General features: G+C 34.6%; 1 protein-coding gene and 1 non-coding gene across 3 annotated transcripts in view; one reads left to right on the forward strand and one right to left on the reverse strand.

Moving 5' to 3' along the window:
- The window catches only part of LOC149083880 (uncharacterized), a 94,971-nt gene that overhangs the window by 16,317 nt on the left and 54,953 nt on the right, over positions 1 to 23,701 (forward strand). For both annotated transcript variants that reach the window (XM_089234253.1, XM_089234254.1), the window contains exons 7-18: positions 1,295 to 1,474; positions 2,535 to 2,852; positions 4,439 to 4,510; positions 5,924 to 6,130; positions 6,286 to 6,441; positions 8,269 to 8,382; positions 8,557 to 8,792; positions 9,387 to 10,017; positions 10,669 to 10,851; positions 12,349 to 12,479; positions 19,284 to 19,398; positions 20,640 to 21,687. In XM_089234253.1, the coding sequence (XP_089090379.1) occupies positions 1,295 to 1,474; positions 2,535 to 2,852; positions 4,439 to 4,510; positions 5,924 to 6,130; positions 6,286 to 6,441; positions 8,269 to 8,382; positions 8,557 to 8,792; positions 9,387 to 10,017; positions 10,669 to 10,851; positions 12,349 to 12,479; positions 19,284 to 19,398; positions 20,640 to 21,687 (3,391 nt within the window). The remainder of the gene's footprint in view (positions 1 to 1,294; positions 1,475 to 2,534; positions 2,853 to 4,438; positions 4,511 to 5,923; positions 6,131 to 6,285; positions 6,442 to 8,268; positions 8,383 to 8,556; positions 8,793 to 9,386; positions 10,018 to 10,668; positions 10,852 to 12,348; positions 12,480 to 19,283; positions 19,399 to 20,639; positions 21,688 to 23,701) is intronic.
- TRNAA-UGC (transfer RNA alanine (anticodon UGC)) lies at positions 15,043 to 15,114 on the reverse strand. Its single transcript has one exon. It is a non-coding gene; the product is annotated as a tRNA-Ala (tRNA).

The following is a 23,701-nucleotide window of genomic DNA, read 5'->3' on the forward strand; positions in this document are numbered from 1 at the left end:
AGAAATGAAAGCGATAGGGAGTTGCTCCAGACCAACTTAAACAAGATTGCAGCATGGGCAAATTAATGGAGCATGACGTTTAGCGTAGATAAGTGCATGGTCGCTCATTTTGGTTCGAACAACCCACGGTTCTCTTACGAGTTGAATGGTGTCACTATCCCGGATGCAACTAGAGTCACCGATTTGGGAATTCTCATTGACGAGCGACTTAAGTTTTCTGAACATTGTTCAGCGGTTGTCAAAAAAGCGAATAGAATGCTTGGTCTCATTTTCAAAAAGGTCTCTTCGCGTTCTCCTAAAGTCATTCTTCCGCTTTTTCGAGGCTTAGTTCGTCCTGGACTGGAGTATGCTGTAAGGTTTTGGAGACCATACCTACAGAGGGACATAGACTTGGTTGAAGGGGTGCAGAGAAGAGCTACGCGTGTCCTTATTGGCACACAGGGCTTGAGTTATGAAGAAAGACTTCATTTTTTGAATATGTTTACATTGGATGAACGCAGGTGTCGAGGAGATATGATCGAAGTGTTCAAAATTTTCAATGGGATGGATAGGATGGACCATGAACTTTTAGTACACCGCCAATCGACTGCTTTTACAAGGGGACACCAGTATCGATTGGTGAGGGACAATGCAAGGTTATGGTGTCGCAGGGAATTTTTCTCCAATAGGGTTGTTAATAAATGGAATAGCTTACCCCCGGAGGTAGTAAATTGTAACACAATTGACACGTTTAAAAAGAAATACGATAAACATGTTGGGGTAAATCGAGAAGCTATCCATTCTTAGAATAAGACAACCATAAGTATTCTTTATGGGCATTGTATAATATTTTATCATGTGTATATATTGTTTGTAATTTGTGTTAATTGCATTTTTAATTGGGTTGCTGTATTTTTGAAACATATGACAACCATATTTTTATGGGCATCTTTTTATCAGCCACCTCGTTGGGCATTTTGCCTGTTGTGGCGTTGTATTTGTATTTGTATTATTTGTAAAATAAAATAATAGTTTTCATTGTAGCAAAAGTGTTTTATTCAGGAATTTGATGACAATGATGAGAATTAAGCATTTGCATATTGCTTTAGCGGCAATCCTGAGATATCTCGTCAAACGTAATCTACTTCATTTTAATTACCCTGAAATATCTCGGATTTTTAACATACTCTTATTTCCAATGTGGCAGTTATAATGTGGATTAGGAAAATTTTAAAAATGGTTTAAAGGTTTAAAGCAAATGTGAGCATACTGGATAAATTTCCATTATGAAGAAAAAGTTTTATTTTTTCCCTAGAAAGAAAGAAAGAATACTCAACAAAAAAAGAACAACCTGAACACAGAATATTGGCTAGCATAAATAAAAGTTTGGAGAAACCAATCCAGGTGGAAAAAGTTGATCTGGCTAAGAGATTTGCTGCTTTAAGAAATGAAAGCACTTCAGTTGAACAGTTTGCTGAGAAAACAGAAAAAGCAGGTTCATAACTATTAAAAATTTTTTTTTCCTATTTCTATTGTTTGCTATGCCTTCATTATTCATCTTTTATTTCTGTTATATTCATTAAATTTTTCTCTTCAAAACACAATTCACATTTCCAACCCCCCCCCCCCCTCCCAAGATATTTAATTTAAGATAAAATATACAGGATGGTACATATTGCATATACCAACTTCGAAGGAAAACTTATCGAGAGACTGAATGCTTGTAACTTTTACAGTTGACGCTCATTATAACAACCCCCATCGTTCCGCCCAAAATGGCATTATAGTTTTGGCCGTTATATCGAAACATAAACGTATAGTATATTTCTTATATGAGCATTTGAGACCTATCCCACTGGTCATTGTAAGGGAATGGTCACTATAACGTGGGGTTGTTATAATGATCATCAACTGTATGATGTGAGCTTGTCGCATATTTAAAGAAGTCTCCATGAAGAGCAGACAGACTTTCAACATGATATTTATGAAAATCCAATCATCTGCCAATTTCATTTCTAATATGGAAAACAGATAGAAGCAGTACTTGAACCTGAAACTCTGATATTCTAAATATTTTAGGGTCATACACTGAAACAATAAACTCACGAGTTAAAACTCATCACTTAACTCTCACTTGTTAACAATAATGCATAGTATAATAAAACAGGTATCAGTACTCATTGAAAAGGGTATTTTCATACAATGCACAGTATATGTGTATTATACCCTGCATAATGTGATTTATAATGGGGTAGATTATGAAGTTTGTGAGTATTAGTTTTGTACATGTGCATTCATTCTAAAAATGATTGTTTTTATACAATGATGACATCATTGTGTAAAAACAAATAAAATTATTAATTAACAATTAATTACTCATTTTAATACTCTGTTAATATTGTGAAAAACAGTTTTCCATCTTAGCCAACCCCTGATATTCATATGTTTTTGTTCTTAAAATTTAAATTACTGATACTTCGGTAGTCTTTATTTTATTCAATTTTTCTGTGTAGCTTTTCATGATATTTATAGTAGTTATATATTTCTTGAAATAGACATGTACGAGAAAATATACCAGATTATACAAAAACAGAAGGAGAAAAGAGCTCAAAAGACAGCTGAGCTGTTTGATGAAGTTTTTGCTGAAAATGATACCCCTGACTTCTCATCAGCCACTGAAAAATGGATTAGTGAGATATCAAGGGATCCTTCCACTTCTTCAGCTACTAATTTTGTTCATAACTCCCAAACCAAGATGATTCGTAAAGTTTGTAAACTTCGGCCACCTTCTGGTTATACTGGTTTTTCACCTCCTAAAGGAGTACAGAACTCATTGCCTGAAACAGATCTGAAGTTGGATGATAATTTTGAAGGTTTGTTTTGACATTTTTTCCAGTGCTAAATGTATATTTATTCTTTATAGTCACATGACTGAATGCTCCTTATGACTCTCATAAGCTAGGGTTGAAAAAGAGTCCTCACAGTCACATAGTCATGACTAAGTAAAATTATTTTGATAGGATTAAATGATGAAGACATGCATGACATTTTCAATCATTTTGTGGCTTTAAAATTTTAAAATATATGACTTGAGAGTTATTCGTTTGTAATTTCATTTTTATTTAATTCCATTATTTTATTTTGTGAAAATCTGGCATTATTTGATAAATTTTTTTTATGCAAGTATTCATAGTTCTGTGTATCTAGCTTACCAATCTTTGTTATGCAAATGAATCTGTATTGTGAGCAAGAAAAGAAATAAGTGAAATGATTTATTTACATTCTATATGCATATTTTGTCTCTACAAGTTCAAATCACAATGGATTAAGGGGAAGGAAATTAGTTACCCATTATTAAGTGAACAAGAAAAAAAATCAGTAGTTGAATAATTTTTTATAGTCTGGCATGTTTCTATTAATTAATTATTTTTTTTTTGCTGTTTTAGTGGTAAAACCATTTTACCTCTAAGGCTCTATACTGTCAGTAAAGTAAACAAGGTATACAGCCCTGGTCCTATCACCACAGCAATAATTTACTACTGTTTTATCTCTAAAGAGGTGGGGAAATTAATTATTGTTCACCCTTATTCAGCATTTAAGTAAGTTTGACACATGTGTATGTTCAGGTGCTGCCATGAAGAGACTATAGACACTCACTATAAGTTGTAAATCCATCTAACTGAATGTTAATTTTCCACCTGAAATATTCTAGCAGAATGCGAATAACACTTCCTAAGTAAATTTTTCTTGCCAACTTGCTTACTCAAAAAGTGTATAAAGTGTGTTTGTAGTATGAATTTACTTGTGATTAGCTTTGTGCATCATTTTATAATAGAGCACATATTAAGAAAATATAAAGTAAAGACTTTGCTTCCTATGACTACTGCTGCTACTAAACCATGCATGCATCTCGTCCATGTTTCCCTGAAGAACTTCTAATGAATTGGTACAAGTTGGAATGTGCATGCACATGTTGTAAACCTACTGTGAAGTTAGTTTCTGTGTAATACTTGTTATAGTGCTACCATCTTCCCAGCCCCGCAATTTGCAGAGTCACGGGGGTGCTTGGTCCCCTGGCTCTTAAAAGTACACTAAAAGGGATATATATACACACACACATACATATATGTTCTTTGCCCCCCCCCCCTCCCCCCACCAGAAAAAGTTTAAATGAAGCATAATGATTGAATATTTGAACCATTGCAGGCATGTTGCTCTCTGTGAGACCTGTTGCTCCTATGACTGGATAGTATATAAAGTTTAAGTTGATGTTTTACTTTTGGTTCCAGTGGTATCCTCTTAGATAGGTTCTAAAAACATGTGAATTTGTTACTGCCCAAACTGTGTAATTCAGCTTTCTTGATGTTTTCCACAACTTTTACTTACATTACTGGGCCATTTTTTATTTACAGAAATTATATTATACTGTACATATTCATATTGCAAAATATATTTTTAGGTAGTCCTTCTCAAACTCTTATGAAAACTGTATCCAAAGCTGAAGTTGGAAAGAAAAGAAAGGTTAGAAAGGGTATGAAAAAATCTTTTCTCTTAACTGGTTCAGAATATTCTGAAAAGGTGTGCATGTAATGAGCATAATACTTGTATGATTCAATGCCATACTTATTCGCATAAAAAGCTCAAATTTTATAAAATATGGCTGGTCCGATTAATCATTTGATAGGGTTGGTTGATCGACAGTTGTTAATCAAATTAAAATTTTTAGTTGAGTTAATCAACTCGATCAATCTGGTTAGAATTTGACTAAAATTTTTATTATAAGTTTACTATATGACTTGATTTATTTGGAGAAACTGATTAGATGTCTTAAATTATGTTCTGATGCATAGCATTTCAGAGGAGTGACCATATTTTGAATCAATATTTCCATCAAAGTTGTTTTCTTGACATGTCAATTCAGCGTAAAATGAAGATAATTTTAGTTTCACAAATTAAGTTCGATGGAAATTTTAGAAGACAAGATCGAAATTATTCTCTCCACCGTGAACAGTTTTGATACTTTGAAAGCCTGTTCCTTTACTCCTCTAATACCCCCAAAGGTACATTTAGGAGGAGTTTCTAGGAAAACAAGCACCACTCTATGCTCGAAAGTATTTTCGAAATCAGTGACTAATCTAAAATTAAAAATTTTCTAAAAAACTAACAAGATCCAAGTGAAGCAATTTCCGGATAGGAGAAGTATCTTGAGCATATCAAATTGCTTCAAGCGGGCAACCTAAATTTCTTAATCTATTCCTATATATGTTTACTTATAGTGAATAGGTGTGTTCAAATGGGTAAAATATGTTTTTATATTATCAATTAACATTATTAAGGTACCAATATGTTTGTTATAAATGATCATGATTATATTTATTATAAAGTATAAATGATAAAGAAAATATTCTATTGAAATTTGGTTAATCAATTGAAATTTTTTTATTAACCGGTTAAAAATTTTAATCTATTCCCAGCCGTAAATTTCTTAACCAAACAAAGCATTGAACCAGCATCACTGAAAAACCTTGGTAATATATTTGTAAACAGTATTTCATTCCTCATGTGATAATGACGAGAAAAAATTCAGACTTTGCACTGTATTATATGGTGTTAAACTGGTGCAAAATCATTTTTAACATTGTTAGCATAAATGAAATATTAATGTAAGCTTGCTTTATGATAGTCTTTTTTCCCCCCAAGTTGTAAAAAATTGCATTGTTTTCAGATGTTTGTTTTAATTTTATTTATGTATGTGAAATATAAGCATTTGAGCTTACACTTGTGCTACATTTAGACTGCACTGACCAATTTACCAATTTTCAGTCTGTATTTGAAACATTGTTAAAATTTATTTATTTCTGTGTTTTCACAAATGCTGGGATTATTAAAAAGAACTATCGCTACACACACATACACATTGTTATTCATAGCTCTATCTTTTCAGCAATCTTTTCTGATGAAGAGCAGATCATTTCCCCACTTCCTCCGAAATCTATGGGTATGGAAGTTATGGATGAATTGTACTCAGATGATGAAAAAAAATCAGAAGCTTCTGTTAAAAATGAATTCAAAGCAGATGGAAATACTATAGAAAATGCTGAAGCTGAACTTAATTTGGAGAAGACTGAAAACAAATCAAATAGTGAGCAAGGTGTGTAAATCGATAGCATTATTCAGGATGTTAATAAAAACCAGTGCTTAATTTCTAACAATTCAGTGACATTTTTTTTCTTCAACGTTTTGTAACAATTCTGCTTTTACTGATTCTTATGTCAAAAATTTATACTGTTAATTTGGTTCTCTTAGTTGTGTTACATGAAACGATAGACTTGACTGAAAGTCCTCCTCCTGTAATGGCTGAAGCTGAATTACAAGACAATGAAAAACAAGAAAGGGGCTCATTTGGTGATGGTGACTATATCACTAATGCTAGGAAATTGCTGGAAGACCTCTCTGACAGTGGTAAGCTTATTTTGCTACTATTGATGTTATTATCAATTCATATTGACCTTTCCACTGCTATGCTTGAGAATGTATGAGCGCTATCATTTTGGTGAAATTAGAATGAACTCGCTGCAAGAAGCCATCATTATAGTTTCAAATGCATGGAGGGGGGATTGGGGTTGATAAAGCAAAACCTTTGAATGGAGAGAGAAATATTTCTTCATCGTAGTTAAACTAGGGATAATTTTGTACCACATAAAGGGCAGAGAAATTGACTAATCCTGGTGTTTACTGCTTTTAGGGAAAATATTGCAATATATAGGTTGCATAGGTAACTGGGCATATTGTATTTTACTGGAAAACTGTTGATCCTAATTCCAATTAGAAAAGGTATCGAATAACTCAGATATGTCATTCATGTTCCAAGGGGTTGTACAATTATTAAAATATAAAAATTAATTTTTATACGGACACCCTTTCCTTTGAAACCCAATCAAAAAGTTGTTGCCCGGTCTCTCCTGAGGCCAAGAACCAAAAATTCTGTGTCTCTAAGTGCAATATTTGCAGAGATATTCAAATTTGAAAAACGGAGGAAAGTGAAGATAAAACAACACTAAATGCATATAAATGGGTACACCATTTTACCTGCATTTATAATGCTGCTTTTTCCTAACTTTCCTCCATTTTCCGAATTCGAATATCTCAGTGGATATTGCACTCAGGAACGTGAATTTTTTTGTTAGAAAAGACAGGAAAGACAGGGCAACAACTTTCTAATTGGGTTTTTGGACACACAGAGACTGTATAAAAAGTTTCTTTTTTTATAACTATGCAACCCCTTTAAACATGAATGTTGTATCTGAGTTCTACACGTTATTTGGATACTTTTTCTAATTGGAAGTATGCCTCTAGGATCAATGATTCACCAGTAAAATTACCTATGCACCCTGTATAATAAATATTAAATATTACAGCAGTAAAAATGTTAGTTTACATAATTGAAATGTATCTTCAAAACTTGACAGATTTTGCTGCCTTTGTAATGATTAATAACTTTTTTCAGATCATATGTTTATCATTGACTGGAATTTTTTTTTCCTGTTCATACAGGTGGAAGACATATTTATTCATATCCTGCAGTTGAAATTTTTTTCAAAATGTGTAATTTGATAATGCTTGCTTTGCCATGAATGTGCAGAATTAGATGCCTTTTTTTTTTTTTTAATTTCTATTAATCTGAAAATGTAAATTCTTTTTGTAAATGACAAAATTTTTGTTTCAGTGATTCACAGATAGATTCCTAGCTCCAGTATAGTTTTAAACAATGTAAAGTTACCCTAAAAAATTTAAAATTATTTAAAGTAGGTATTTGGAATTAGGTATCAAATGTTTGTTCACCAAAAAAAAAAGAAAAAGAATTCATTCATAAAGCATTTAATTTTTCAGAATTCTGTAGAGAAAAAAATGTTGATTGAGCACACAGTGGTTGACATATTTATACATTTCTTCTTATCCAGAATTCTCAATTTCTTTGCCAACTACTGTTGGACAATCTATAAATTCTCATTTTCTTTGTCAACTGTTTCTGATGATTACTAAATTATGAATTAATTTTGCAATATTTCTAACTATTATTTGGAAGGGAGAAATGTAAAAGGGGGGGGGGGGAAGAGATGTTATTCTCATTCTTGGACACATCCATCCCTGTGGGCACTTTTCTCTAAAGAGATTCGAGGTGGGGTGTGACTGGTCTTGCAGGTTCAGCTTTACTCTTGAGAAGTTTTTTTTTTTTGCTCCAAATTTATAATTTTTGTATTTCTAAGCTTAACCGTTCTTTGTTCACAGATATGAGTGAGGATTCTCCGAAAGAAATCCATCTTGATGAGAGTGCCTCAAAGGCAAAAATACGAATGCCAGCTGTACGGCGTAGCAAAAAAAGAAAGGCATCTAAACCTCCTGGTAAATATAAAACTTTGTGCCTCTGCTATGACATAATGAGTCTTACAAAGTAACTACTAATCTATGGTCACAGTTTTTCTGGTGACCATTCAACCATGGCGCAGGAGAAAACAATTTTAATAACAAAATATTTTCCATAAAACTTTTGTTTTAAATGTGAAACTGTCATTCCAGAGCAACATTCATCAGCATCAAAAGCTCGGCATTATGACAGGGAGAAAGTTCAGCAGTATATAAAAGAACAGCAAAGTCAGAGAAGAAAGAAACAAATAGAAGAGCAGCAAAAAATGATGGAAGCGCAGCGTACAAAAAATGAAAGACTAAAGAAACTTTATGAATTTCAAAGGCGCAAAATATCTGCTAAATCCAAAGCTAATCCGACCTCAGTTAAACTTGGGATGCTACGAACTGTAAGTGTAAAATGATTGTGTTCTGTATTAATGTTTTTCTTTTTCATAGCTTTATCCATGAGGGAAATTATCCCTTTGTGAATTGGTTTTTGTTTTTGAATTCGTAGCTTTTTCCCAAATTCATTGAAAGGGAAATAAACTGAATGAATAAAAAAAAAATCGAATGTCTAAATTTATATTTTTAAATTTTTACCGAGAAGGATTGGGCACATTTTGCAAATTCTCTGTTATAATTGCTATAATTCTTTTTATACATACTATAATGATTAGTTAATTTTTCTTTACTAATGCTCATTTTTTTTGCATTAAAATTGCAAACCAAACGAGGTGTCAGAGAATTAATTCATTCAATTTAATGAATGGTGGTTGCACGATGAATGTCATGAGTTTTATGTAGATTCGTTTGTTTCTTATTGGCCTGTTAATGCTAAATACTAAAACACCTCCAAGCTGACAGTGATTCCCCCCCCCAAATTATTTATTTTGTGTTTTTTCCATGTATACAAATTTGTATTAATTTGTGTTATTGATCTACTGTAATTTTCAAATTTTGTAGATTTGAATGTTTGTATTCATTTTATTTGAATTTCTTAGGTTCCTACAAGAAATACTCAAAAGGTAATTTACAAAAATCCCAAAGAAAATGATACATCTCCTCCTAACCTAGGTTTAAAGTCTAACAAGTTTAAGGCTAAACCTATTACAAAAGTCAGTAAGAATGACTCTCAATCAGAACATGCAAAACAGTTTTCTGATGAGAAAGAAAAGAATTTGCAAATGAAGGCAGATGAAACGCAAGTGAAATTTGTAGCAACACCTGAACCACTTGGAGAGCCAAGCTCTACTGACTTTGAGGGGCCAGCATCTAAAACTGAAGTGTCACCTTCTTTTGCCGAAAAAGCTTTCACACCCACAGTGACAAAACAGGGAACAACTCAAGATAAAAATTTGGTAAATAAACAGGAGAAAGAGTCTAGCTCTAATGGAATTTGTGAAAATGTAAGCAAGAAATCAAGTGAAATGTTCGAAGTAACACAACATCGAGAGACTCATAAAAGTATCAAAACAAAATCTAGTAACGCTGTTGACCAGAAAAGAAAAACAGATAGTGGTAAAGTCGAGAGTGAAGATGATTCCCTGACTGGAATTCCTAGTTTAGATGCATCAGATAACAATTTAAATGCCAAGAGGATTGAAGTTTCAGAAAAGGATTCTCTTAAAACTTGTGAGTATTTCAACATTCCATCTATTTTGCTTCCTAATTGTTATTTGTTTTCAATCAGTGTTTGTAGAACAAAACATTTTATATTCATCGAAACTGAAATGAAGTGATAAATGATGAAATTTTTTATCTAAAACCCTAATTGTAATAAGCATTCATTACTAGTGTTGATTGAGTGTTATTGTAAGTGTATGTTGCAACTCCTAGGGGTATTGCTGGCCGAACCTTTGTTAGGGGCATCATGACCAGCTGTAGATTTTTATGTTTGTGCCTATTTGGTTCTTTTATGAATGCACAATATCTATTGACTTTTCCTGGAACTGTGGGTCAAAAAAGTTTGAGAGCCACTGGACTCTAAACCACTAATTCATTCACTCTGTTCGCAAGAAAGATTGATCACCTTTTGAATTGTTCTTAAAAATAAGGATTGAGAAAAATCTTTCTTGAAATCTTTTTATGAACCCTGAATGGATCATATGATCTCTTTGGTAAAATATTAACTAATTTGTTTATGTAATATGTGTTAACACAGTTAACACAGAATGTGTCTGTGTTAACTGTTTTGTCTTTGTGTGTTAATTAAATTTTGAATAAGAATCAAGAATCTTTCTTAGAATTTTATTCTCAATTTATTAGTATTTCGTTCTTTCCAAGCTTCAAGATCAAATGGCCAAGTAAAATCAAAAATAGATCATTCGAAGCTGAAAGGAAATAGAACAAGATCTGAATCACATTATAGTCGAGATATCAATAATCAAATTTTGAGTAAGCCTCCAGATCCAACTGATGCTGTGAAAAAAGCTGGACCATCAAAGGATTCTGTTGCCACAAGAAAAAGTGTGTATAAATTTTTTATCTTTTATTTTCTGGTAATGGATGTTGTTATCCATATATATATAAAAATTTTGAACACAGAAAGGGAACTGTGCTTGGCACATGCAACAATTGTTTGCAAATATAGCATAGCTGCCAACTTTTGAAAATGAAAATTCGGGAGATTTTCGCGCAAACCCGTATTTTATGCTAAAACCACTCCCTAATAAATACAATAGGGATTTTTCCAAATAAAATAGGGATTTTCAAAACACAAAAGTGAAGGGAATAAAATCCCTACTAAAGTCAAATTAAAATAGGGATTTTACACACATGGAAGTTAAACCCTTGGGAATAAAATTCCTACGCAAAAAAACAAGTGAAATCGGAGGCCAAAACTTCAATGATGTAAAAATAAATATTGTGTTCAATCAGAAACGCTGTGAACAAACATTCTGCGCGAATGACCTCAAAATCATCGGAAGATGAAGGAAAACACCGGCAATTTTTGAAGAACACTGACTTTTTGTGACACTTGCTTGATGTTTTTTTTTCACTTCACGACTGATGATGGCAGTCTTTCCATGACCGATGTTTATGTCCGTAACACAACTTGTACAAAAAGGAAAAGTCAGCCCTCTTCTGGAACATTTGATGAAAGGAAATTCATCGGAATAAGTGTCTTTAAAATTGGTTAAATATGTTTTTGCTTATCATTATTCATGCTTTGTTATATCGCACGTACGTAACTTAAACAAAAGAAATTTTGACCATATGCGCGTCACTAGAATCTTCAATTATTATCCAGGACTATTGGCTGCTAAGCCATTTCCCTGCACGATAAGACAAACAATTTCTTGTTACCATCAGAGGGTTTGTAAAACTTCCTTAAAAAGGGAATTTCCCCATTTACGACGTGTGACGTCATTTCGAAAGGGAAAAAAAAGAGGCTTCATGTCCACAAGAAATTCCTTAGGGATTGTTTTCATAAGCGGGGATTTTTTTTTAATGAAGTAGGGAATTTTTAGGGACAATTAGGGATTTTTGTTATTTTCATAAAAATTCGGGAGATTTAAGAACTTTTCGGGAGGTTGAGCGATGAAGCTAAAATTCGGGAGATTCCCGAAAAATTCGGGAGACTTGGCAGCTATGATATAGCTTTAACTCAAAACTCAATAATTCTTATTGGCTTTATTCATTTTTCTCTCAAAATACAAAGTTTTTTCCTGCATGTACTTTTTTTATGAATTGAAACTTTTTGGAAACTTTTTCAAAAACAAGCTTAGCCATACCGATACTTTAGTGTAACTTGGACAAGTGTAACTTGCTATACTTGTGAAACATTTACGTATGTTTAAAAAGTTACATTTTTGTGTCTTGTTATTGTATTTCTGTGTAATAAAATGTCATTCCCTCGTTCGATCCCAGGAAAATATGCTCTAATGATGAAGAGTCTCTATGCCTTTTAACTGTATTTCAAGTCTTTTCAATAACTTGTTTCTGTAACAATTTATTTTCAAGGCTGTGAAAACAATCAAGTTCAGCTGAAGAAAAATCGTATATCACTTCTGATGGAAGAATACTCTACAAAAGTTGCAGAGTTTTTCAACAATAATGGAAAAATTGATTCTATGGTTCCTGACAATAATCAAGTAAGATCTCTTATAAGTACAGTAAAGGTCTGTTATAACGAGTATGGCTTATAACGACAGTCTTGATATAATGAGTGATTTGGAGAAATAATGTTGCAAAAAATATCCGCTTATAATGAGAAGTCTGTTATAACAACAACTTAGAAAAACTTGCATTTTGCAAATGCAGTTGCATTTTAAATTTTCTTTACATCCATTGTTTCATGGCTAAATAGAAGTGTTTCTTTTCTTTTTTTTAATTTTGAAGCATGAATTTTTTAGAGCTATTGCATCTTATTTCTGTATTTTCTATTTAAATATGTAGAAATAATTATTTTTTTCCAAATATGTTTATTATTATTTATGCAGGGCTCGGCACGGGTCACTTTTTCCCCTAAAAGTAACTTTTTTAGAAGCTGGTCACTTTTATTACCTATTTTCGGGCCCAGGTCACTTTTTCCACTTTTTTTAGCAAAAAAACCTCGGTCTCGCGCGCTTTTCGGCTGTCAGTGTTTTTTCTTTTCTTCAAGGAGGAACTTTACCGGTTCAAGGTCGCTAATTTTCTCCCTCCCTTCATTGAACTACGATCGTACAAGGAACCCCTATATATATATGAAGGCGTCTTTATCTTCTCGGGAGCATACCGTGTGACGTCAGCATAACTTGATTTCAAGGCGCTTGGAAAGAAAGCTCCTTATAGTTAAGAGTCGTCATTTTATGGAAAAGCCGGTCGGAAAAAAATAGCGTAAAAGGCGTATTTACAACAAAGAATTTTTTCCCCTCCTCTACTACCATTCTTTCTTATTTCCCCACTCATTCTTTCATTTTCATCTTATTTTAAAATTGATCCTTTATTTTATTTGTTTTAAAAAGTTTTAGTCCTAAGGGCCAAATTCCTTTCTTGGAGCATCGAGCAAGTTACATTTGTTGTTTGTTCTATCGTTACTTTCATTAATTTTTTTAAATATTTGAAATGACGATTTAAAGGCTCATTTACATTGAGCGAGTTTATAAAGAGAGCCCGTGCAGAAACTAACTTACGCGCAGCGGGAGAATACCAAAGCGCACATATTAAAGATGCGTACTATTAATACGTATTAAGCGTATTATTAGTACGCTTTGGAGAATACTCTTGTAGCTGGCCAACGTTAAAGAAGCTCGCAAGTATTTTGAATTTACTTACAATAAAATAAAATATCATCCGACTGAAAATCGCGATCTATCTAGAAATAAAATTCATACTATTTTTCTAACTGGATTTAAATCTCAGCAAGAAACCGTAGCCCCAGATATGATCGAAAGGAGAACTATTTATGATAAGATCACAGAATCCTGCAATTCAACGTTTATGGAAGGAGGACGTCACTCTCTGCTACCATACGAAGGTTTTTAACAACTGGCTGTTGCGAAGATATATTTTGGAAAGAGAGAAAATTTCAGCTGCCCCTGTTGGGAATCGAACCCACGTCCTTTCACTTTCCGGTTGAATTTTTTCTTTCCAAAATATATCTTCGCAACAGCCAGTTGTTAAAAACCTTCGGATTCAACGTTTAGTTTAACCAAATCAGATGAAAATTGGTCATCAGGCTGATGAAAACTCAGTTAACGTGCATGCGAGCCGTATATAGAGGCGGATTTAACGGTGGGCACACCGACCGCGCCTTTGGCCCCTACTTTATACTTTTTTCCTAATTTAAGTGGCGTAATATTAATTTTTTTTTAAGCCCGGGCCGTCATCAACTGACCTTTATCCGCTTCTGGTCGTAACTTAATTTAGAGCATCTTCACGATGCTGATTGTTGACTTAATATCGACATATTGCGCTCCATTCTCGGTGTTGTGTAAAAAAATCCCCTTTTCAGACCTCGGAAGTTATTACAACGTTTTTGTGTCGAGTCGCTGTTATGACCGCAATAGGAGAGGGCGGGGTCTGGTTCCACGGGTGTTGAACGAGGAAGGGTGCCGAGTTTACTCTTTTTTCCGTTATTAAAAATGGATACCGGCCCCGGGCGATAGTAAATTTTCGTACGTACTTTTGCCCGGGTTGCTACATACCGTGATCAAATCCAAAACTGGGGGGGGGGGGCAATGCCTCGAATGGAATTTTTGATGGAATGGTATATTTAAGAAAAGGAAATAAATTCCTTTGCAAAATTATCGTATTTCACAGTCAAGGGGCAGTAAAATTACATTTCCCCTCCAGAAAAAATATCGTATTACTGCCATGGTAAATCGAGTGCCCCGGGTGGGGGCGAATTCACTGTTTTTGTTCTTTGAAAATTACGGGAGGAGTCCGAGCTAACGTGGCGACTATATTCGCGCTAAAATAGGTAGCCCTGACAGCACAATCCATAAACTCTATCAACCGCATTTATAAACCTCGTATGTCGTTGATTCGATTTTTGTGTTCATTTTATCCTAATTTTCCGTATTTCCCGATATATTTCTATCGATTTTCGCATATTGCCGCATATTTGGTTGATTCATGTTATAAATTATATACAAGATATACAGAAGACTGGATGTTGTGAAGATATTTATTATTTCAGATGTTAATTTTTTAAGGAAGGAAAAAACTCATCTCTGCCTCTACCGGGAGTCGAACCCGGGTCCCTCGATTGCAGGACGAGTGCTCTGACCACTAAGCTACAGAGGAGATAGAGATTTTCCTTCGCTAGAGCGTATATATGCCGAACGGAACCGTGCAATGGACGGTGAAACCGATCAGCTAATAGCTCATGGACGACGAGCCACCAGAGGGCTATATATATGACATGAATGTCGCTCTCCACTTGTTAATACAAGATATACAGAAGACTGGATGTTGTGAAGATATTTATTATTTCAGATGTTAATTTTTTAAGGAAGGAAAAAACTCATCTCTGCCTCTACCGGGAGTCGAACCCGGGTCCCTCGATTGCCGGACGAGTGCTCTGACCACTAAGCTACAGAGGAGATAGAGATTTTCCTTCGCTAGAGCGTATATATGCCGAACGGAACCGTGCAATGGACGGTGAAACCGATCAGCTAATAGCTCATGGACGACGAGCCACCAGAGGGCTATATATATGACATGAATGTCGCTCTCCACTTGTTAATACAAGATATACAGAAGACTGGATGTTGTGAAGATATTTATTATTTCAGATGTTAATTTTTTAAGGAAGGAAAAAACTCATCTCTGCCTCTACCGGGAGTCGAACCCGGGTCCCTCGATTGCCGGACGAGTGCTCTGACCACTAAGCTACAGAGGATATATACGCTCTAGCGAAGGAAAATCTCTATCTCCTCTGTAGCTTAGTGGTCAGAGCACTCGTCCGGCAATCGAGGGACCCGGGTTCGACTCCCGGTAGAGGCAGAGATGAGTTTTTTCCTTCCTTAAAAAATTAACATCTGAAATAATAAATATCTTCACAACATCCAGTCTTCTGTATATCTTGTATTAACAAGTGGAGAGCGACATTCATGTCATATATATAGCCCTCTGGTGGCTCGTCGTCCATGAGCTATTAGCTGATCGGTTTCACCGTCCATTGCACGGTTCCGTTCGGCATATATACGCTCTAGCGAAGGAAAATCTCTATCTCCTCTGTAGCTTAGTGGTCAGAGCACTCGTCCGGCAATCGAGGGACCCGGGTTCGACTCCCGGTAGAGGCAGAGATGAGTTTTTTCCTTCCTTAAAAAATTAACATCTGAAATAATAAATATCTTCACAACATCCAGTCTTCTGTATATCTTGTATTAACAAGTGGAGAGCGACATTCATGTCATATATAAATTATATATTTTTTTGTAATTTTATGTTCCCTTTGTCAGCCATCTAGAATTGACCGCCGAAAAAACGGCGATTGGTTGGCGCGGAAAAAAGTCGCCACGTTGGTGCTTACAAGGTTCATGGGAAATTTACCGGGGAAGACCGCGGAGTCTTTTTCTGTTAAAAATTACGGGGGGGGGGGCAAAATTATATTGTTTCTGGGTAAAGTAGTAAATGTTGTTTTTGCAGGGGTGTATGTTGTGTGCAAAAAAAAAGGAAAATATATATTTACAAATTTTTCTCTCAAAAACCAAACAATTTCAAAACTGATTTGTTTTCTCCCTCACCCAAGGGCAGTATTATTTTGGAACCTCCTCCGCCTGTGAAAGAGTAGACCCACGCACCCTTCCCAGTCCAGCCATAGGTGCAGATAGACTTGAAGGTCTTAGAGGTGCGGGAGATGACAATTGATATACATCATGTATACATCAGTAGGCTCTGCCATTGACTTTGGGGGGGAGGATGGATTGCCCTCCCTCAACGTATAAGGAGCCGTTCAAGTATTACGTAAGCAAATTTTTAGCCATTTTTGACCCCCCTCCCTCCCCCCCTTGTCAGCAAAATTTCGTCATCAGCTCTGCCCCTCTGAATCCTAACTCATATTTTCATAAAGGGTGGTTGATGATGTAAGCATTATCGAAACCCCCCTCCCCCCTTGTCATCAAAAGTCAGCAAGTCATAAACCCCCCCCCCATCGATGATGACGTAATACTTGAACGGCCCCTAACAATTAAAATAATTTAGTTAATTTAATAATTTAAATAATTTATTTAATTCAGTAGTTTAAGTAATATTTTAATTTAATAATTTAAAATAATATTGTTAAAAATGTAATTTTAGTTTTTTTTAAAATCAATCATTATAGTAAATTTCTTAAAATTTGTTGGAAGATATTATACAAACCTAATTATGTAAATCAATTTGTACTAGTTAAAAAAAGTTTGAGTACATTTTGTATACTGTCATTCATAGCATAACATAATGAAAAATTCACTAGAATGTAGATGGGACAAATTCTCTCATCAAATTTTGTATTTTTTTTTTTTTTTTTCCTTCTTTGAATGTGAAAATTTTTTCCCGTTTTGAAGTTTTTCCTGCTTAAATTGATTTTAAGATGGGTTGTGGATAGCAATATGGGCCATTCAAGTATTATATAAGCAAATTTTTAGCCATTTTTGACCCCCCCCCTTGTCAACAAAATTTCGTCATCAGCTCTGCCCCCCCCCCCCCCCGAATCCTAACTCATATTTTCATAAAGGGTGGTTGATGACGTAAGCATTATTCAGCCTCCCCCCTTGTCATCAAAAGTCAGCAAATCGGAAACCCCCCTCCCCCCATCTATGATGACGTAATACTTGAACGGCCCCTATGGGGGGGGGAAAGGCATTACTACTGTTACTTAGAAAGGATGTAATGTTACACTCTCACACATAGTTGTTGATAAATTTGATAAGTTATTCAAAACTTTTCTGGTTAGCAGAATGCATTCGAGTTTGATTTATTTCACACTACTATATGTAAAAAAAGCAATTTCGATGAGCTCCATTGAAATACAAAGTTTAGTGAAAACTAAATTCAATTTCAATTCATTCAATTTGGTAATAATCAAAATTCATTGTCCATTTGGTCTCTTTCTAAAATTATTTTGGTCACTATTGGGTCTCTTTTTAAACATTTTGGTCACTATTTGGCCACTTTTTTAAATATTTTGGTCACTATTTTCACTAGTTTTGAGGCCATGATCCGTGCTGAGCCCTGTTTATGTGAGTGTGGCAACATGTCTATTTTTATGTAGTCAAAGCCGACTATCATTATTGTTTGTTTTGCATTTGGCTTCTCCGTACGTCTGTCACACGCTCCTGCCGTTAAAGTTATAATGGTTGTATAAATTGTAAATAAAACATGTAAATAATTAACAATCGCTGTATTCAACTTGTGAGCTAGCCTACCGAACGACGTCGCGCCTCCAACAGCGTAACAAATATGTATAATAAAAGTCTTATAACGAGAGCTCTCTCACAATAACAATGCAAATTGCTGTTCTAAAAGGCCTCTAATTATAAGCAAACTTTCAGTTATTTGCTCTTTCAGGTTAGAAACTGTTCAAAATTTCTGCTTTATTATATTTATCATTATTTGTATCGAAAAATCTTTTAGATCGTTTCATTCTAATATTAGCAAATGAACAGAACTTTAGTCATGGAATTGATTTTTATTCAGCAGTTGATTTCCCTAAAGACATTTTAGCATAAAATTTCATATTCTCAAAAGTAATTCAGCCAGACGACCAAACATTTGATATTTTCAATCATTATATCTCCGAAAGAGGAATGTTTTGCATTGTTCTGCAATAAGCCCTCAGCTGACTGGAAAATTTTCTGCAGTAAAAATTCCCATAATAGTGTTTTCTACACTTTTCTTAGAATTCTTTGAGATTGTTCTGCAGTAGCACTGATTGTTCTGTGATGTACGTAGCAGATTTCGGCATATTCTGCTTTGGGGATTATATCACTGCTCAATTTCATGGCTATATGGACTATTAATATTTTATTGCTTGTCAAAGTTTTTAACCCAATTTGTTCAGCCGTTCTGAATTGCATTTAAACTAAGTTTTTGTTAAATAAGCTCTGACAGTGGCTGTGGTCACTTAGCCACTGAGAGAGACAAAAGTAGAATGATATAGTCTTGTATCTAGTACATATAGTGAGGAAGATTAAAAATAAGAAGATAAGGGTAAATATAACTGTCATTTTTGTGTCCGTTTGTTGTTAGAAGTACTTCAGATTAATGTTTATATGTTGGCAATAATATAGTTATATATCCAATCTTTAACATTGGCTCTTTGAAAATCTCTTACATGCCACTCATTATAGCAAAACTTTCAGTATAAGCTTACTCATTCAGCTTATTTAACTGTGTATGATGTGATTTCTAAATTTCATTGGAATGGGCAAACTTTTGATGATCACCATATACTTTTGCTGATATATATATATTTTTTCTTTTTGAAGTCTGTGACATTGACAGATGGTGACAAGCAAGATGCAGATAAACCAGATTTGTTTTTAGCCAAGGGAAAACCAGATCCATATAACTTCATCAATACATGGAAAAGAAAGCCTTTGGGTAATAGGATTTAGCTGTTTTCTTTCCTGCTTCCCCCCTTGCTTTTTCCCTCCATTCCATCTTTTCCCTCTCCCCTTGTCTTTGCTAGAATAAAGTGAAATAAGCAGCTAATCCTTAATTTTTTTAATTAGTAATTATAAAAAACTATTCTATTATTATTTAATTTTTTGTGTAAGTCTAGGAGCTTAGCTGCCCACTTCAAAGTTAAGAGATCATTGAATAAAATTCATGTGGGTCTCAAACTTTTTTCAGTGATAAATCAAACCATAAAACTTTTTGATTATATGTTACTTATGACTGAATTGAACATTTTTCATGCACATCCAAGCATTCAGATTCAGCTCCAAATTTTATCTGTAGGTCCTGTTTGAATCATCTTGCGAGATTGTAAAATGGCTTTACTTTATTATCTTCCATACGCACGTGAAAAAATTAAAAAAAAAATTTGTGTAGGCTTTGTCATCAGCACGGCTGCAAGTTTTGACTTGAATAAGTTTTTTGTGCCTTGAATCGTGTAGTAGGTACTGACGTAATCACAAGCTTTGTCTTTGAAATAGCTAAGAAACGATACCAGTGCAGCCTATTTTCATTGTGAATTGCTCAAGATATAACGTAAAACAATTTCTTATGAATGGAGGTAGTGGGCCTGGTACCTAGACAGAAAGAGGTATTAAAACCGGAGTGATATCATTGAATGCACCTTTGCAATGTGAATCTGATGATACCATTGCTTTTGACTTGTATACTTCCTGAGATACAGGCAATTCAAGAATTGCAGCACGCAACTTTTTGTGAATTCTCTCAGTATCAGATGATTTAAAAGACATATTCATGTCAAAACAAAGGGGGAAAAATAGCCCTTCACTTACTCATAAAAACATCCTATTTGATTGTTGGTCAAAAATATGACACGAAGCCTAGCATAACTCACCTGCTGGTCTATTTTTATTGCAAAATAACCGATCATACCCCTTATCAGATAAGTTTTGCTGTAATAATTTTTATCATAATTTCATGCTGATGGAAGTGGGAGAATACCTTGAAAAGTCATAATTCATATAAATTAAGAAATTTCTTACGAATACAAAATTTTTATTTTTGTTTCTTTCCATGTGTGTTTTAAAAAAAAAGATAATTAAATTGATAATATAATGTATGATAATTAAATTTAACTAAACTAAATGGTTAATAAACTCATACATGTTATTGGCTGTTTCATAATTTTTAAAAATCATTTTCAGTCATTCCTTTGATGCCATTGGACTCAATTTTGTATGCATCATCTGACGAATTTGGCTCAGTTACGCCTGAACCTGTTCAGCCAGCAGCAGATGCTGCACATTCTTCTGATGAAAGACCATCATATACAACAGATTTTTCTTCAGAACCTGCAGTTAATGCAGAGGAAGCTACTGATCATGGAGATACTTCTGCCGAACAGAGAACTGTCAAAACTACTGCTGTTCTGAAAGAGTCAAAGTCCATTGAGTCTTTCAAACCTATTGACAAGGGTATCAAACAAGCTCTCTTTGTAGCTGGCGTTGGCTCAGAAAAAGTGCAAACATCTTCTGAAAGTGAGATATTTGAAGACAGGGTATCCGAGGAACATACGCTCACTCCTCCTCCTGTTTCCCTTCAGTCAAATTCTTCCTCTAAGAAAATGACTGTTGCGGAAGAAATGGATATTCGTACCATGAAATCAAGTTCTGATGACAAGCAAGGCATTGACATTGCCAGTAACAAATCGAGTGCTGACACTTTAGAAAGCTTTGTGAACAGAAGTGAGAAATCTGGTACATCTGTTGAAGAAGTTGTTCCAAGTAGTAAGGAAGGATCAAGTATTCGGAGCAGTCGTGGTAGTAGACCTCAAAGTAAAATTCAAAAAAGCTCAAGTCGAACCATTTCTGATGAAGTTGTCAAGTCTTATCAAAGTAACAAAAACTCAAAAAAGTCTGAGGAAGTCACTGAAGAGAGTCCAAAATATACTGATACAATAGCAGAGTTTCTAGATAATTATGTTACCGTAGGAGAATCTAGAATTCTTTCAAAAGATAGTGATCAAGTATCTGAAGATTTACCATTAGATTCTAATAAAGATAAAACAAATTCCTCTGGCGCATCTTCTAATGATGTAAGCAGTGTAGATGCTCCCACTGGCTATAATACTAAATTAAGTCATAAAGTACTTCTGAATGCAGAGAGGAGGTTTTCGGAAAGTGAAGGTAACTCCAGCATCAAGGGAATCAAAACTGGAGATAACAGACAAAAGAATGCTGTTGCAGAGAATAAGTATGTTGTTATTAATACAGAGGGGCAAAAAGTCTGTAGAAACTTTAAAAATGAATAAAAAACGGTTTTCAGGGTTAGTATTGCTAGGTCACAGGAATTTTTTTTGACAGGAAAAACCCCTAAAAAAAACAGCTAATAGGTGGAGCTGATGTACACAAGTCAAAGAAAAGATGCGCAAATAACGAATAGAATGCCTCCAAATCATTTATTACAGCAGTATGTGTTCCATGTGACCACCACCGCAGGGGATAACACATTGCAGGCGAGTTACAAATCCAGCAATGTTTTGTTTGCTTGAAAGATGTGCTTCTTACCTTCACGTTTATGCAAGATGGGGCAACTAGTCACACTGCTACTCCAGTCAAGGCATTCCTATACAGACCTTTGTGGAAGACAAAATCATTAGCAGGCGTTGCAGGTTCCCATGGCCTCCTCTGTCTCCAGATTTGATACCGGCAGACTTGAAATTCCGGGTATGTCAATCTGGTCCATCCAATCTGTTAGAACTGAAAGATGCGATTCACAGATAGATATCATGTATACATCCGCACCTACTGTACTTGGCCGTTGCTAGATTTAGGACTCGCCTGCAATGTGGTATCCCCTGTGGTGGTGGTCATGTGGAACACATACTGCTGTAATGAACAATTTGGAGACATTCTGCTTGTTATTTGCATATCTTTTCTGTGACTTGTGTATGTCAGCACCACCTATCAGGCTGTTTTTTACGGTTTTTCCTGTCTTAAAAAAAATTCCAGTGACCTAGCGATGCGAACCCTGCAAACTGTTTTTATTTCGGTTATTTTTCCAGTTTTTATGAATTTTTAAAGTTTCTACAGACTTTTTGCCCACCCTGTATTTTTTAAAACTTTTAAAACTTTTTTTTGAATACTGACATTTTTTTTGGTAATTATTTTAAACTGGTATGTTTTTATTTCCTCATCAGCAACTGCATTTGAATATACTTGGGATTTTGTTTTTTCAAATTTAGTATCTGCAGTTTCTTTGTAGTTGTATGGAAAATGTGCATAGTGGTGTAAACCTGTTTTGGCAACAGGATTTTTGTTTGTTATTTGTACTAAACTGTACATTCACTTTATAAAAATTGTTCAGGGGAATTTTTAATGAATTAGTGCATGCCAGGAAGTGTTTGTATGTACAGTGAAAAGCCTGTTATGACAACAGCTCAGAGTCGTGGGAAAAATTGTCATTATAACAATATCTATATTGGCTATATCGTGTTGATAGAAAATCTCAAGTTTTTGCTGTGTCCAGGTAAAACTTTGTAATTTTTTCATGGCTTTTTCCAAAACTCTAGAAGAGTAGGGTTTGTTATATTTGCTGAAGATTACTATCCCACAGTATGTAAGTGAGCAAAAGCGAAGAAACACGGATTCAGTTGTGATCATGTAAACAAAGTGCAGAATTTTTTCTTGTAATGCCAATCATTGCTGGCAGACCTGCCAACTCTCCGGATTTAGGCAGGAGACTCCAGATTTTTCACCCTTCCTTCTGTGCTCTCTGGATTTTTGCAGAAAATTAGATTTTCCGCAAGCGTTCACATTGTCATGACATCAGTGACTGCGGTCATCTGTAGCGAAACCACCCATATAGAGGACAGTTGTGGTAATTTCCATTGAGCAGCCCTGAAAAAGTCTTGTTGATGGCATTTAAGCAACTAGCAAAGACGTAACTTTGTTTATGTAGTGTTTATCGGCAATCATTTATCAGGGGGATGCCCTTGATTGCCAAAATTCCTGTATTGTATTTCATTAACAGCCGTGTGGTGAACACAAGTTTTTTCGTCAGCAGCTTTGTATTTTGTAATTTAAAATTTAGTTGTTTAAAATTCAGTTTTTTAATTGTTTCCTCTGATTAAATATGTCTTCAGAAAGATAAAAAAAAAATTGCTTTTAAGAGTTCATATACCCAAGATTATCAATCACTGATAGCATCAACGAAAAGAAACACTTATGTTTTATGAACAGTATGTAGATGTGATTTCTCTAGTCTG

The sequence above is a fragment of the Pholcus phalangioides genome, unplaced genomic scaffold (genome assembly GCF_987345545.1).
Source record: "Pholcus phalangioides strain wild (caught in Gottingen) unplaced genomic scaffold, Ppha-v1.0 ptg000008l_1, whole genome shotgun sequence".
Lineage (NCBI taxonomy): Eukaryota > Metazoa > Arthropoda > Arachnida > Araneae > Pholcidae > Pholcus > Pholcus phalangioides.